This window comes from Saccopteryx bilineata, chromosome 9, assembly GCF_036850765.1.
Source record: "Saccopteryx bilineata isolate mSacBil1 chromosome 9, mSacBil1_pri_phased_curated, whole genome shotgun sequence".
Lineage (NCBI taxonomy): Eukaryota > Metazoa > Chordata > Mammalia > Chiroptera > Emballonuridae > Saccopteryx > Saccopteryx bilineata.
Genome location: NC_089498.1, coordinates 46,058,273 through 46,075,087, shown reverse-complemented (window position 1 = coordinate 46,075,087; position 16,815 = coordinate 46,058,273). Strand labels below are relative to the sequence as shown.

The 16,815-nt window shown below is 47.7% G+C and overlaps 1 protein-coding gene across 1 annotated transcript in view; it reads left to right on the top strand.

Annotated features, from left to right (window-relative positions):
* Positions 1 to 2,477: 2,477 nt before the first annotated feature.
* Positions 2,478 to 16,815, top strand: part of FCGBP (Fc gamma binding protein) — a 49,855-nt gene continuing 35,517 nt past the window's right edge. The window contains exons 1-4 of the mRNA XM_066242108.1: positions 2,478 to 2,620; positions 5,266 to 6,513; positions 8,182 to 8,531; positions 14,259 to 14,829. Coding sequence (XP_066098205.1) covers positions 2,566 to 2,620; positions 5,266 to 6,513; positions 8,182 to 8,531; positions 14,259 to 14,829 — 2,224 coding nt within the window. The 5' untranslated portion in view covers positions 2,478 to 2,565. The remainder of the gene's footprint in view (positions 2,621 to 5,265; positions 6,514 to 8,181; positions 8,532 to 14,258; positions 14,830 to 16,815) is intronic.

The following is a 16,815-nucleotide window of genomic DNA, read 5'->3' as shown; positions in this document are numbered from 1 at the left end:
GGCGTCGCTCTGCCGCGACCAGAGCCACTCTAGCACCTGGGGCAGAGGCCAAGGAGCCATCCTCAGCACTCGGGCCATCTTTGCTCCAATGGAGCCTTGGCTGCAGGAGGGGAAGAGAGAGACAGAGAGGAAGGAAGGGGGGTGGGGGGATGGAGAAGCAAATGGGCGCTTCTCCTATGTGCCCTGGCCGGGAATCGAACCCGGGTCCCCTGCACGCCAGGCCGACGCTCTACCACTGAGCCAACCGGCCAGGGCCTAAGGCTTAGTTTTAAGACTAAGCTTTTCTTGCCCTTTCAATACTAAGTTTTCAAAACTAAGCTTTTCCCCACACCCTTGACTGTTGCACGATGTGGGGTGGTGCACTCTTATGAGGAATCCCATTTATGCCTCAGATAAGTGACTTTGTATCAGAGACTTCCTTATTTGTATATTGGCTTAAAGGTTTTGATTTCTACACTATAAAATAAGGGAGACCAGGGGCTTTCTCTCTCAGTTCCTGCTATTAGCATTGCAAAGGAGAAACAGCCAAGATGGTGGAAGAAGCCAGTTTGTACAGAGTTTGTGCAGAGAGAAGGAGATAGAGAACAGAGGTGAATAGGCTGGTGAGGTAGAAACCTTTGATTCTAGGAAACTTGAATAAGTCAGTGGCTTTGGGAGCCCTAAATGGAAAGGGAATTGTTTTCCCACTGTGTGTATTTCTCGCCTGCCGGGTGCAACTAGGATTAAATGTAATGGCCCACCAGTTCTCGGCTCCGTTGTTTCATTATCATCTATCTGAATCAAATGAGAACCTGCATAGGCCAGGAGGCTGTGATGGTGGCCATGGCTACTGGTTTTACACCCCTCTACCCATCCCCAGACTCCTCAGGGACCCAGGCACCCCTCTCTCCAAAGCTCTCACCCTCTTTAGGTCCCCCTACCCTGACTGTTTCTTGATAGCTCTGGCTTTATCCAGTCTCTTGTATACTCACTTCATTTTCCTGGTTGACTTTGGGTTCAAGTCAACGCTGAGCCTTTATCTCTCCTTCTGGGAACTTGCCTTGGGTGGAGAGGTTAAAGCCCCCACCCTCCCTGACTTCCCAGAGGCCTAGGCCTTGGTGATAAGAGAGGAGGAGTCCTGGGGGCAGCAGCTGCTGGGTGTTGTCTGAGAGTGCACCCAGGCTTTGCAGCTGTTGTTTCCAGGGGAGACTCCCCAGCAAACAATGAGTCGCAGGAGGGGAGCAGGGAATGTGTCAAGCCAGCCCACTGGGGGAACAAACTCCATCTTGGAAAGCCAACACCACCTTTCAGTGGTCTGACTCCCTGTGTATGACTAGACCCATCTCCCATCCCATGGAGGTTCTGAGGTAATGGGGGACACACAGTCACCCAAAATCTGTTCAGCCAGTCCCTTTTCAGGGCCAGAAACCTCCCAGAAAACAAATAATTCTCCAGGAAATGGAACCCAGTGTTTGCGTGGAACCAGGAAACAGAGGCCTTCGTCTTTCTTTGCACACAACTCCTACCCCCAGTTCCCACAAAAGGGAGCCTGCCTCCCACCTACAGTCCTTCAGGGTTTACAGAGCACCTTCTGGGAAATGCATAAATCTAGTGAGGTTAGTTTTGATATTCCCATTTCACAGCCAAGGTCTCTAGGAGGCCCTATTGGACAAGGGGTAAAGGCATTGTGTCTCACTCCACAGGCCTGAGTATACCTCCTGAGGTGCTCAGATACCTCCCCATCCCAGGTGCTCCCCAGTGGTGCCTGGAAACAGGATGTGGGTGGCTGGGGACCAAGGATCTGCTTATAGGGACTGGGGAGCAGCCAGGACCCGGATGCAGTTCCTTTGCTATTGTTCCTGGCAGGAGCCAAAGGAAAAATCTGCAAGCAGTTCTAGTGAGCAAACAAGATCAAATACCTGCTCCCCACCCCCCACCCCCCGGAGACCCAGGGTTCGAGCACAGCTGTTTCCTTCAGAGACCACCCCCCCATGCTAAGACTGAAGTTTCTAGCAGACCCCCAGAGCACAAGCACCAGCTGTTTTCATACCCTCAGGACCCACACATCCAGGCTTGCCCTCCACCCTTCACAGGCTTTCAGGGTCTCCATTCCACCTGGCTCTGGGACCAGCAACCTCCTCCAGGAAGTTGGAACAATCTGCCTAGCAGGTGGCTCAGGGTGTGGCCTGAGGAGCCAAGAAACGCCATTATATAGCCCAGCCCAGAGATTAGCCATCAAGCTCCAGGGACCTGCAGGTGAGAGAGGCTGGGTCCCCTTTGGAAGTGGGACATCAGGGCTCCTACTCTTGGCCCTGACTCCAGGTCTCTCATCCCACCCCCAGACCCAATGGACATCCAACTCCCATCCTTGCCCCTGTCCTGCCCTCCCACCTCACTCCCAAACCCACTAGACATCCAACTACCCTATACATACACACACTGGCCCTTGGATCCAGCCCTCTTCAGCCTTCCTATTGCCAAGGTGGCCATTATCCTGAGACTGCGCCCTTCTATTCTCTCTGGGATAGTCTCTGGCAGAAGGGATAGACCAGCCTCCTATGACCCCTCTCTTTCCCCACTGCAGACATGGGTTCCCTGTGGAGCTGGTGGACAGTCTGGGCTGGAGCAACTCTCCTGTGGGGTAAGTAAGACCAAGATCCCATCCCTATCCTTGTTGGAATCTGGGAACTCTGCCTGCTTGGGTCAGTACCCTCCATTTGTGTCCTTTCCACAAACCCATCACCCCAGACTAGCTGCAGTGGGAGAGAAGTCCCTTGGGCTCTGCAAAGAAGTGTGGTGGAATTCAGGAGAATACCTTAGTCCCCACAGTCAAAATGCAAGAACTATCTATCACTCCCTTGACTTTCTGCAACTCAACCAAAGTTCAGACATTTATTCTACTCAGTTGATTACAAATTTCATTAAAATTATTCTTAGAGAGTTTGGTACCCACCCAGTTCTGCCCAGTTCTCCAGGGTTAGGTCCAGAACTACAGTCTTAGGTTATTGCAGGAATCAAAGGAGGACGAAAATGCCCAGACAACTTGATGAAGGAAGTAGGATTTATTTAGCCGGCAGAGCTGCATGACCCCAAAAGAAGTAACAAAACATATGCTCCCAAAGTTAGATTTCTTACATCTTATATACCTTTACAGCTTTAGCTTTCACGTGACAAATGCCTGATTTCTATGATTTCTTTGTTTGCTGGCCTCCATGATTTTCATGTCTTAGGGACGGGAAGGGAAGAGGTAGTCAGAGGGTCTGTTCTTGATCTTATCACTCATTCTTCTTACTGGAGCTGCAAGTTCATTTCAAGGAACTTATAACAAGCAAGGTCCACACCTGTGGTTTATTATTTTTCAAACTTTTCTGTCTGCCTTGTTGCTTCAGTCAAGAACACTGAGGTCACAGGCTGGAGTGTAAGATCCCAGACATTGCAGGCCCCCCTCTCCATTCCTCTGGTTTCTCCTCCTTCTGTTATGAAGTACTGCACCCCAGATTCTGAAAGGCACTGTACCTCACTTTATTGAGTCTATGTAGAAACACCCAGTCCAGATGAATTTTGAAGAGTTTTATTGAAGGAGGAAATTTGTTAAATATACTGGCTGCATATGGCTAACACGGGGCAATTGCAGACCCAAATCGTGTGTGCCAAGTATATTTCAGGGGCTGGTTATATACCTTTGACTACATATAGGTTGGGGGGCATGACACAATCATTAACAAGATTATAACATTCGCCTGACTAGGCGGTGTTGCAGTGGATAGAGTGTCGAACTGGGCTGCGGAGGACCCAGGTTCGAGACCCTGAGGTCTCCAGCTTGAGCACGGACTCATCTGGTTTGAGCAGAGCTCAGCAGCTTGGACCCAAGGTTGCTGGCTCGAGCAAGGGGTTACTCAGTCTGCTGAAAACCCACAGTCAAGGCACATATGAGAAAGCAATCAATGAACAACTAAGGTGTTGCAACAAAAAACTGATGATTGATGCTTCTCATCTCTCTCCATTCTTGTCTGTCCCTATCTATCCCTCTCTCTGACTCTCTCTCTGTCTCTGAAAAAAAAGAAAAAAGAAAAAAGATTATAACATTTGTCCAGGGGATTTACAAGAAACGTTAAAACTTTCAAGGTAATACAATCAAAGACATTCACAAATCCTTTCAGTATCTATCTCTCCTCCTAGAAGTACACGTTAATCTCAGAATTCCAGGAAGGGAAGGAGAGCTAAAATCAGTGTAGGGTGGTATGTTAATTTTGTCTCTTATTGAAGGAGAAAGGGAGTTCTTCAGATAACCTTAATCCTTTCAGAGAACTTAAAACCAAATGACCCTAGTTGTCCTTGTAAGTCAGGAGACTTCTATATTCTTTTTCCTTCATTTTCAAAAAAAAGGACAGGAAAGCCTGACCGTTTCTCCCAGAATATTAATATTAATTTGCAGCTTTTTGGTACCTTATAACACCTCAAGGTAAAGGACTGGGGAAAAGAAGGGACAACAGGAAGGGACACCTGCTCCCTTAGCCCCACTGAGGCTCTAGGATACCCTCCAGGCTCCCCTTGTTCAGCAGACACTCCTTCTGTAACTCCCACACTCTCCCCAAGACCCTGTAGACCTACCTCTGTCTCCCTCTGTCCTTCCCCTTTTCCTGTTCCCCTCTGGAGAATTTTTTCCCATTTGGGGTGTTGCAAAGCACCAACTTCTATTTCTTGTAGACATTTTTTCCACGCTCCCATAATCCCCTTCTTCCCATTACCCACTCCACCTTCTCCCAACACACATCAGTTCTATTAAGACAGAAGTCACAAAATGGCAACTGAATCCAAGCACTTTGGGTTGTCATAGTACTTAAAACAATTTTGGCTTGGAGGTTTTACATGAAAATTCAAGACAGCCACTTTCTCTTGAAAAATAGTAAGACTTGGCATAAAAAAGGGAAAAAGAGCTGATAAGACATCAAAATAACAATAGGCTTAAGCTAGTAGCAACACTTTCCATGGTCTATGTATGCTCCATTTGCAAAATCACCATCGGAGCTCTTTCTTTTATTTACATTACTCACCTGGGTACGTCAGCCTTTGAGTTTGAGATCCCTGTCCAAAGCCTTCAGGCTTTTGGAAGACAAACGTCAGAAAGGGTGGTAGGTGAATGCTGCATGAAAAAGGAGAAAGGAAAGAAAATAGAGCAAAAAAAAAAAAAAGCCTGAGAAATATTTAGTACATCGTCCAGGCACAAGGCAAGGGGTTACTTCTCTGATGGATAAGTGGACCCACAGATGCATTTTCTCACCCCAGGGTTGACCCAGGAAGCCTCAGTGGAATCCAGCAACACCGGAGGGGACGAATTCCTCACAGCCTTCCTGCAGAACTACCAGCCTGGGTACAGCAAGGCCCACCTCTACCTCCTCGTCTCCAGTCTGTCGGACAGCCCTGCCTCAGTGGCCATCCTCAATCAAGCAAACGGCATCTCACAAAATGTCACAGTGAACCCTGCGCAGTCGGTCATGGTCAATATCAGCTTCACGACCGAGCTGACCGGCAGCAGGATCTCCCAGCGTGCGGTGCTGGTCCACTCTGACCGCAACATCTCAGTGCATGCCGTAAACGATAAGCCCAACACAGGGGAGCTGACACTGCTGCGGCCTGTCTGTTCCTTGGGAACCGAGTACTTTGTGTTCACACCCCCTAGCACTTCAGCCACGAATGTTAAGGAGTTTGCTGTGGTGGCTGGTGCAACAGGTGCTCTGGTCAGTGTGCAGTTGAAGGGGGCAGTGACATTCCAGGGACAGTTCTATCCAGCGGGCAATGTCCTGAGTGTGACTCTGAAGCCCTACCAGGTGGCCCAGGTACAGAGCGTGGTTGATCTCTCAGGGTCAAAGGTCACAGCCAGTAGCCCTGTGGCAGTCTTCTCTGGTCACAGCTGTGCCCAGAAACACACGAACTGCAACCATGTGGTAGAGCAGTTGTTACCCACATCTGCCTGGGGCACCCATTATGTGGTGCCCCCTCTGACCTCCCAGAACCGCTTCGATCTGGTCTATGTCATGGCCAGCCAGGCCACAAAGCTGGCCTACTACCATGGGAGCATCAGGAGCTCCAGGGGGCTCCAGGAGGGTGACGTGATTGAGTTTGAGGTCCGGCCATCTCAGCCACTCTATCTGTCTGCAGATGTGGGCATCCAAGTCTTACTATTTGGCACAGGGGCCACAAGGGACAAAATGACCTATGACCCTTACCTGGTCTTGGTCCCAGACGTGGCGGCCTACTGCCCTGCCTATATGGTCAATAGCATGCCAGGCTCTCAGAGTGTGGTCCTGGTGGTGGCACAGACGAAGGCTGTCGATGAGCTGACTGTGGATGGGCACAAGCTGGGGGCCAGCCTCACCTGGGTAGCTATACCAGGCAGTGAGTTCTCATATGCTGAAATGGACCTCAGAACTACTAAGATGAGCCACATCACCATGGCCACTACCGACTTCGGGCTGCTCACCTTCTGGCTGGTCCAGTCTGGGGGCTATGGGACAGCAGCTGCCTGCGGCCCAAGTGAGTGATGGGAAATGACACCTGGCCCTGTCTACCAGGTGCCCCCTTTGTGGGTTCTCTTGCCTTTCCTGTTTTCCCACCCATCTGCTCCTCTGTGGCTTCCTAGTTCAGCTAGACTGTTCCCCCCCACCACCACCTCCATCCTCCCTGCCATCCCTCCTTTCCTTAAGGTTTCCAACCCCTCCCCTACCTACTCCACCAGGAACAATACTCTAAATGTTTAGCAATGGGTGTGATCTAGGGTCCTAACCAGTCAGAAGAGATACAAGAACCTGAAGCAGGGTCCTAGAAGCCCCATGGTATCTGGCATCAAACCTTAGTTGCCTTTGGGAGATGCTGAAGAAGGGGTCCTAGGGCAGAGCCAATTTGGGATCTTTTTGGAGAGCAAGATTGGGTCAGCAGGTTTTTACCAATTTGTTAGAAAATATTTTGATACTTTAGCAACTGATATACAACTATACCAGCTGCTCACTACCATTCTTCCACACTTCATATTATCATGTTTATGCCCAAACTTAGAAGATCTAAAAGCATAATGATGACGCCTACCATAGTGGGGGAGTTATCTCTCAATATATAAGGGACCATTTTAGATGCCTCATACGTATTAATGTAGTTCATCTCTAGGAACTGGCCCTACACAGATGCGAGAGCCAGACTTCTCGGGTTCAAATCCCACCTCTGCTTGTGTGACCTGGGGCATGTGACCTCACCTCTGTGGGCCTCAGTTTCCACTTCTGTAAAATGGAGATAATGACCACACTCGCTTCACAGGTATAATGAGTAAACATTTGTAAAGCACTTAGGGAGTACCTGGCAAGTGAGTAGGGCTACATAAGGGTGAGCTGCTGTTATGAGCAGACAGAAGGCAAGAGCTTCTGAAGATTAGGAGGCAGGGGAGGAAGAACTGCTTTTCTTACTTGGAACTCCCTTCAATCTAGAACTATAGACACTACGGTTCCCAGCACTGGCAAAAATGTCCCTTCCACATCTTATTTATGTTATAAAAGCCATTCAACTTCAAAGGGCCACTTTGGGCTTGAATAGTAGAATGGGAAAGGGTAGGTACCTAATTACAATACGTGGGGCATTTTCAAACCCTACTTATGTTTTAGTTTCTTTAAACCTGGCAGCACATACGCTTCCCAAATATCTCTGTAAAGAAGGTATTATTGTCATCATGTTACCAATGAGGAAACTGAAGCACAGAGAATTTAAAATTTCTTGTCCAAGTATGACACAGCTAATTGGTTGAGCCAGGATTCCAACCTGGGCAGCCCAACTCCACCATTATTTGCATTCTATTGAACAATCTCTGTCTTCTGTCTTCCATCCTTAAAAAAAGATACCTTAACATTTTGACCTGAGTGAGAAGGTAGGGGAAAGGAGAAAACAGGGAGAGAAAATCAACAAATTACATTTCCCATGATTGTTCCTGCTGGTCATTCTTCACTACCTTCTAGTTTGTCTGGGCTGATCTGTGTTGAAACGGGGAATCAGGAAGCCTGGGCTGGGTCAGTCCTGAGCAGCTCTCTCCCTGTGAGATTCCAGACCTCAGTTTCCCCACTTCTAAAATGGGTCCTTGTGAAATCCCTGCAGCTGGATTTCTCTGGGATTCCCACCCATGTGGACAACTGTTTCTCTCTGCCACCCTTCTTTCCTTCCCAGCTGTGCTGTCTGTGGAGAAGCCCTCCTGCCAAGGTGTGCAGTGCCCTCCCTCACAGGTCTGCCAGCTGGTGGACGGGCAGCCAAAATGTGTGCCGGAGCCTGTGGCCACCTGCCGAGCCCAGGGTGACCCCCATTACACCACCTTCGATAGCCGTCGCTACGACATGATGGGCACGTGCTCGTACACGATGGTGGAACTGAACAGCGAGGACCAGACCCTGCCAGCCTTCAGCGTGGAGGCCAAGAACGAGCACCGGGGCAGCCGCCGTGTCTCTTATGTGGGCTTCGTCACTGTGCGCGCCTATAGCCACTCAGTGTCGCTGGCCCGCGGGGAAGTCGGCTTCGCCCGGGTAAGTATCCAGAGATCCAGAGTCTTTAGGGTTATAATGCCCATCAGTTAGAAGGAGGAGGCAAAGCCTGGGTGTCAGGCTCCCAGCCCCAGTCCTTTGCCATTGGTGGAGGTTTTAGGCGCAAGAAGGGTGCTCAGGGACAGGGGGTGGGGATGGGGTGCTGGGAAGGAGGAATTTGAGAATCCATGGCAGAATCTTAAACCTCTTTTGTTCAACAATAATACTTCTAAAAACTTTAAGAATCCTCAGAAAAATGGTTAGGAAAAACAGTTTGTGCAAATGTGGTTTGTAATAGCAAAAAAAAAAAAAAATGAAATAAAGGAAGGGAAAAGGAAAGAAAACAAAATGTCCCAAAATGGGGAATTTCTTAAGTGAGTAAACACTAAATTTAGTGAGCACCTACTATGTGCCAGCTTTGTTTATTAACACTTTCCAGGTATTAATGCACTTGATGTTCACAGCAATCTATGGAGTAGGCAGTATTATTATTATGAGCACTTTTAGATGAGGAAACCGAGGTCCAGAGAGATGAGTGACTTCCGCCAAGATTAGAGATGGAGCTGGGAATACAGTCAGGCTGGCTCCTGAGACTCTATTCTTTCTTGGGTTTTTTGGGTTTTTTTACAGAGACAGAGAGAGAGTCAGAGAGAGGGATAGACAGGGACAGACAGACAGGAACGAAGAGAGATGAGAAGTATCAATCATTAGCTTTTCGTTGCGCATTGCGACACCTTAGTTGTTCATTGATTGCTTTCTCATTTGTGCCTTGACTGCGGGCCTTCAGCAGACTGAGTAACCCCTTGCTCCAGCCAGTGACCTTGGGGTCCACGCTGGCAAGCTTTTGCTCAAGCTGGCGACCTCGGGATCTTGAACCTGGGTCCTTCCACATCCCAGTCCAACGCTCTATCCGCTGTGCCACCACCTGGTCAGGCTGAGACCCTATTCTTAATTTCTAGGTCCTTCTGCCTCTAGTAAATGGATTACTACTCAGTCAATACAATAACAGCCTAGAGAGCAATTATTCTTTTGTTCTCCACCACGTTAGTATAAAATGTTCGAGGATCTGAAAAGTTGAAACTACCGTGCAGTGGATACTCGTATGCCAATCACCTAGCTTGAACATTTCACTCTTCCTGATTTATCATGCATGTATCATCTGCTTGTCCCTCTGCCCATTCAACAACCCGTCTTATTTTTTTATGCACTTCAAAGTAATTTTCAGACACCACTGTATTTCACCCCTAATGACTTAACACCCATATCATAACTGGAATACAATATTTTTGCACTTCTTATTGATACTTTTGAAATACAATTTATACATAATAAAATCCACAAATCTTAAATGTACAGTTCACTGAGTTCTTTTAAAAATATTCTTAAAATTTATTGATTTCAGTGAGAGAGGAAGAAAGAGAGAGAGAGAGAGAGACAGGAACATTTAGCTGTTCTTCTATGGGCCCTGACCAGGGATCGAACTGTCTGCACCTCAGGACAAAGCTCCAACCAACCAAGCTATCCAGCCAGAGCCAGTTCACTGAGTCTTGACAAATGTGCAATTCAAACCTACATTAAGATAGAGAATATCAAAGGGCCACTTTGGGCTTGAATAGTAAGTAGAATGGGGAAAGGGTAGGTGATTCATTATAATACTTGGGGCAGTTTCAAAGTTCCATCACTCTGGAAACTCCTTCCTGCCCCTTCCCAAACAATCCCCAACCTGCCCTAGATGCGATCACAGTTCTGATTTTTTCTACCATAGTTTTGCCTGTTCTAGAACTCATATTAATGAAATCATCTGGTTTAAGAAGCCTTTTGTGTAAGGCTTCATTTGCTCAGTATACTTTAGAGGTTCTTCCATATTGCTGTGATTAATTTTTTTAATACATAAACCCTTCACATCACTCAGAACAGAAAGAGCATGCTATGAGGGCCCTTGCTTTCAGCCCTATCTTCATCTGATCTTCCCACCCCCCATACAGGTAATAACTTTTACTGATTCCTTGACTGTCCATCTAGGGCAGTGGTTCTCAACCTGTGGGTCGTGACCCCAGCGGGGTTGCCTAAAGCCATCAGAAAATACATAATGCACATCAGGTATTTACATTCCGAATCATAACTATAGCAAAATTACAGTTATGAAGTAGCCACCAAAATTATTTTTTGGTTTGGGGTCACCGCAACATGAGGAACTGTATTGCGGGGTCACGGCATTAGAAAGGTTGAGAACCACTGCTCTAGGGATTCTTTATCCCAATACAAACATCCATAAACATGCATTCTTACCTCTGCCCTTTCTTAGCAAAGTGTACTGTACTGTGTACTCTGCTCTGCACTTTGCTTTTTGCACTGAACCATACATTCTGAGGCTCTTTCCATGTCAATAAGTAAGGAGTCTTCCCTTTTTTCTTACAGCTGCACCATTCTCCATAGCCCAGGTGCATCACAGTTCACTTAACTTGGTCACTTGTGGATGGACACTTTGTTCTTGGTGGCAAACAGTACTGCACGGAATATTCTCATACCTCCCTCATTTTGTCAGTGTACAGGTGTATCTGTGAGATGAGTAGCCAAGTGTATTAAAGTGGGTGTTCTTGAGATCTAGAGTGATTGAGTACAAACTCAAGGGATATCAGAACCCTTGAAATTATGGGCAGGATTTTGCATGTGCTGTGCATCTATTCAGGGAGAGGGTCCATTGCCTTTGTCAGTGACTTGACAAAGGTTCAGAGCTCCTGGCAGAATCATGGCAGAATGTTCATGGGATGTTGTTAAAAGAACAGAGAAAACCTGACCAGGCGGTGGCGCAGTGGATAGAGCATCGGACTGGGATGCAGAGGACCCAGGTTCGAGACCTCAAGGTCGCCAGCTTGAGCGTGGGCTCATCTGGTTTGAGCAAAAGTCTACCAGCTTGAACCCAAGGTCACTGGGTCCAACAAGGGGTTACTCGGTCTGCTGAAGACCCGCGGTCAAGGCACATATGAGAAAGCAATTAATGAACAACTAAGGTGTTGCAAGCGCAATGGAAAACTAATGATTGATGCTTCTCATCTCTCTCCGTTCCTGTCTGTCTGTCCCTGTCTATCCCTCACTCTGACTTACTTTCTGTCTCTGAAATAAATAAATAAATAAATAAATAAATAAATAAATAAAGACTTAAAGAACAGAGGAATTCATGAAATGGTAATGTCAGCCCAGCTTCATTATTTTTTTTAAAAGTATAAATATATTTAAAGGTAGAAGAAAAAATCTTGCAGGATTATGAATGTGTGTGTGTGTGTGTGTACAGCAATATGGGTGATTTGTCTTTTCTCATTTTGCTCATATGCATTTTGTAAGTTTTCCTTTTTTAATTTTTTTTTTCTACAGAGACAGAGAGAGAGTCAGAGAGAGGGATAGACAGGGACAGACAGACAGAAACAGAGAGATGAGAAGCATCAATCATTAGTATTTCATTGCGCATTGCAATACCTTAATTGTTCAAGCTCAAGCTGGCGACCTCGGGGTCTCGAACCTGGGTCTTCCGCATCCCAGTCCGACACTCTATCCACTGCGCCACCTCCTGGTCAGGTGCATTTTGTAAGTTTTCTGTAGTGAACAAATATTACTTGCATCATTTAAAAATAGAGATCAGGCCTGACCTGTGGTGGCGCAGTGGATAAAGCGTCGACCTGGAACGCTGAGGTTGCCAGTTCGAAACCCTGGGCTTGCCCAGTCAAGGCACATATGGGAGTTGATGCTTCCTGCTCCTCCCCCCTCCCCCTTCTCTAAAATGAATAAATAAAACCTTTAAAAAAAATAGAGAGCCTGACCAGGTGGTGGCGCAGTGGATAGAGTGTCGGACCGGGATGCGGAAGGACCCAGGTTCGAGACCCCAAGGTCGCCAGCTTGAGCAAAAAGCTCACCAGCTTGGTTGGACCCAAGGTTGCTGGCTAGAGCAAGGGGTCACTCAGTCTGCTGTAGCTCCATGGTCAAGGCACATATGAGAAAGCAATCAATGAACAACTAAGGTGTCGCAACGAAAAACTGATGATTGATGCTTCTCATCTCTCTCCGTTCCTGTCTGTCTGTCCCTATCTATTCCTCTCTCTGACTCTCTCTGTCCCTGTAAGAAAAAAAAAAAAAAAAAATAGAGATCATTGCTCTTGGGGAAAGATAGATTTGAACAATGGTCCTGGGACTGAGAGCCTGTGAGTATAGAGCCCCAGGCTGTCTCGGTCACTGCTGTGTCCACTGCACTTCCTGGCACAGATCTGGACACACAGGTAGGCTAATGGAGGTCTTGGTGGCTGGTTGAATGAGTGACTGACTGACTGACTGATCTATCTTACCTTCAGACCATTGCTAATACTGTTCTCTCTGCCTGTTACCCCATTTTATACCCCATCCTCTTGGCTAAGACAAAAATGTGTAGAGAAAGAATAAGATAGAGATGCTAAGAAAAAAAAAGGACAAAAAAAGAAAAACCTCATGAACCCAGAAAACAATGTGGTGATTGCTGGGCTGGGTGTGATGGAGGAAGATTCAGGGGTATAAATGGTGATGGATGAAGATTTTACTTGAGGGGTAAACACACAATATGGTTGTGATGTAGAGATGTGCTGTAGAATGGGGCTTCTGAAACCTGCATAATTAAGTTAACTAGTGTCACACCCAATAAATTCTATTTAAAAGAAAGAAAGAAAGAGAGAGAGAAAGAAGAAAGAAAGAAAAAGAAAGAAAGAAAGAGAAAGAAAGAAAGAAAGAAAGAAAGAAAGAAAGAAAGAAGAAAGAAAGAAAGAAAGAAAGAAAGAAAGAAAGAAAGAAAGAAAGAAAGAAAGAAAGAAACTCAGGAAGAGGAAATGGGTCCAGGAGACAGAGTGACATACTCCTGGCCAGACTCTCTCTTCACTGAAACGTTAGCAAAGGAATATCCTTCCTTGTCCCTATTTTTGTGGCTCTCTCTTACTAATCTTCTACAGCTCAACTCGCCTATCACTTCTTCCAGGAAGCCTCCCCTAACCTGCAAGTTTGGGTCTGGACCCTTTTCTAGTCTCCCACAGATTCCTTTGCCTCCACTGCCCCAGTCTTGCCCATTCTGATGTGTCACTGTCTAGTGATAGGTCTGTCTCTACCTTTAGACTGGGAGCCCCGTGTCAGTAGGATTGGGGTTGTCTTGGTCATTGATGGATCTCCACAATCTCCCAGCCCAGGCCAGGCAGAGTGGGTGCTCAGTGAGTGTTCATTTGACACAGCAGTGCCTTCACTCACTCTCTGAGCGCCTACACTACCAGGCACTGTTTTAGACACTGGGGGTTAAGCAGGGATCAAAGTAGATAAAAATCCCTGTCTTTGTAGAGCTGACAGTCTATGGAGTTAGATAATATGTGCAAATGATATTTTGGAAGGTTAGAAGCTATAGGAATAAAACAGAGCAGGAAAGGGAAGTAGGGAGTAGGGAAGGGTTGCCATATAAAATAGAGTGGTTAGGGATGGCCTCACTGAGATGGTGACTTTGAGCAAAGGTTTTATAAGAGGTGAGGAACTGAGCCATGTATGCACGTAGGGGAAGAACATTTCAGGCCACAGGGATAGCAACAGCAAAGATCCTGAGGCCTGTTTGGTGACAGTAAGGGAGGGAGGAATCCCATTGCAGCTAGAGCAGGAAAGCCAGTGGGAGGAGAGAAGGTGCTGAAGGCCAGACCACACAGGATCTGACCACTTCCCTCCCTCCTCACCCCTCTGCAGATCGACAACCAGCGCTCGCGCCTGCCTGCCTTGCTGGCTGAGGGTCGCCTGCATGTGTACCAGAGCGGGACACGGGCCATCGTGAAGCTGGACTTCGGGCTGGTGGTTACCTATGATTGGGACTCCCAGCTGGCGATAAGCCTGCCCGTGCACTTCCAAGGCCAGGTGTACGGACTGTGCGGCAACTATAATGGCAAAGCCAGTGACGACTTCCTCATGCCTGACGGGGAGCAGGCTTCTAACACTGAGGAGTTCGCCAGTAGTTGGAAGCTGGATGATGGGGACTACCTGTGTCAGGACGGCTGCCAGAACAACTGTGCCTCCTGCACCCCAGGGCAGTCCCAGCACTATGAGGGCGACCGTCTCTGTGGCATGCTGACCATGCTCAATGGCCCCTTTGCTGCCTGCCATGATATCCTAGACCCACGGCCCTTCCTAGAGGAGTGTGTATATGACTTGTGTGTGGTCAACGGGGACCGGTCGAGCCTGTGCCGTGGCCTCAGTGCCTACGCCCAGGCCTGTCTGGAGCTTGGCGTCTCTATAAAGGACTGGAGGTCACCAGCTAACTGCCGTGAGTGATGCCCTGGTGGGGGCTGGGAGTTCATGGCAGGAGGTGAGGGACCCCCTACATATATTCAACATCAGAGCACTTATTGTGGTTCTGCCTGGAGCTGGATCATGCCTGGGACATGGAGATGGCTGTGCCCACGGTCAGCCTAAGGTTGAGGTAGACATATTATATCACTTGACAGTTATGGTCCTGAGTGGTCACTACTGGGTTGGGGTAGGCACAGGCAGAGTGGTCAGCATTGGGATGAGGGAATTCCAAGAGGATTATGAGATCAGAGAAACTTCCAGACTCAGCCTGGGGAATTAAGGAGGATTTATTAGAGAAAAGATGTCCAATTAGCAACCCACAGGAGGACCAGGAACTAGACAGGAAAAAGAGAGCAAGAAATGGGTTCCAGGCTGAAGGGAAAGGATGTGCTAAGCTTGTCATGAGAGGTCATCTTCTTGGTCCAGAAGCAGAAATGTGAACAGTTCTTCATTTATAGCCCTTCTATGACTTCCTGATGTTCTCTAGATGAAGTCCAAGCTCCTTAGCCAGTTACCTGTACATCCCCTTAGTCATTCTTTCACTCATTTGTTCATTCATTCAACAAGAATTCCCTGAGTCCCTATCTGGCCCCATCCTCATGCTGGTGATGAATATCTACCTGTCTCTGCCCCTGTGAGGCTCCCATAGAAATGTTCAGAAGACAGACAGGTTAAAAGGGAGGGAGAAAAGAGGCATATAGGCTCAGTCCCAAGGCTTGAGACAGACACTGGAGGGGGAGAAAGTCTGAAGGAGATAGTGTGGCCATTTGGGCTTTCTCTTGGTCACTGCTGTGTCCTCACTGCCCAGCCTTCAACTTCGTCTCTCGAGTTCCCTAATGCCTGGTGCAAAAGGGGGACCAGAGAGTTTATGCATCCAGCCTTTCATCCACTGGGCCAGGCCCTGTCCTTGGTGCTGAAGATTCAGCCATGAATGAGACATAGGATCCCAAATCTCACAGAATTTATATCCTATCAGGAAGACAGACAGTAAGCAGTAAATTAGAATATCTTTATAGAGAAAAGTAAATAAAGTTTATGTAATAAGAGCAAATGAGAGGCTCATGAAGAAGGTTCTCAGGAAACAACTTTCTGAGGAGGTGCCATTGGAGCAGAGACTAGGGATAAGGCAACCGTCAGCTAAGTAATAACAATGATATTTCTTCTGGGGTGTCTCTACATAGGTGAACTCATTTACTTCTCACAACAACCCTGTGAGATCAGTACTATTATTATCCCACTTTACTGATGAAGAAACTGAGTCTCAGGGAAATTGGGATTATTTGCTCACAGCTAAGAAAGGAGAACTAGGATTTGAACCCAGGCCATCTGGGCTTCAGCAGCCTTCTCTTAACCACATGCTGTAGTACCACTTTCCAAGGAAAGGCCAACACAGGCAGAGGGGACAGCCAGAGCCAAGGTCCTGAGCTGGGAGTGTGAGAACCGGCAAGGAGGCCACTGTGGCAGGGACAGAGTGAGCCAGAAAGAGAATGAGAAGAGGACTGAGAAATGATGAGGGCAAGTGGTGTGGGGCCTCATGGGCCACCAGGAGGCCTGGCTTCTACTCTGAGCAAGCAGGAGCCACAAACAGGCTGTGAGCAGGAGAGGGATGTCACCTGATTCAGGTGTTCACAGGGTCCCTCTGGCTGCACGTGAGGAACAGACTGTGGGAGCAGAACTAGGGCGGGAGGAAGAGCAGGCAAGAGGCTGTTGGGGTGGATAGGACCAGGGTGGGGACAGTGGTGAGAGGGGAAGGGGTAGATTTCGGGTAGATTTTGAATAGAGCTCACAGGATTTACTGTGATTCAGATTGGTTGTTCAGGAAATGAAGGGAGGAGGGGTTAACTACATCTCTGAGCTGTGGGGCCTGAGCGCCTGAAGGGTGGAAATGCCATGAACTATATGGGGAGCTCTGAGGGAGGAGGAGCAAGAGAGGCTCAGGGAGGAAAGTCCTGGTATATTC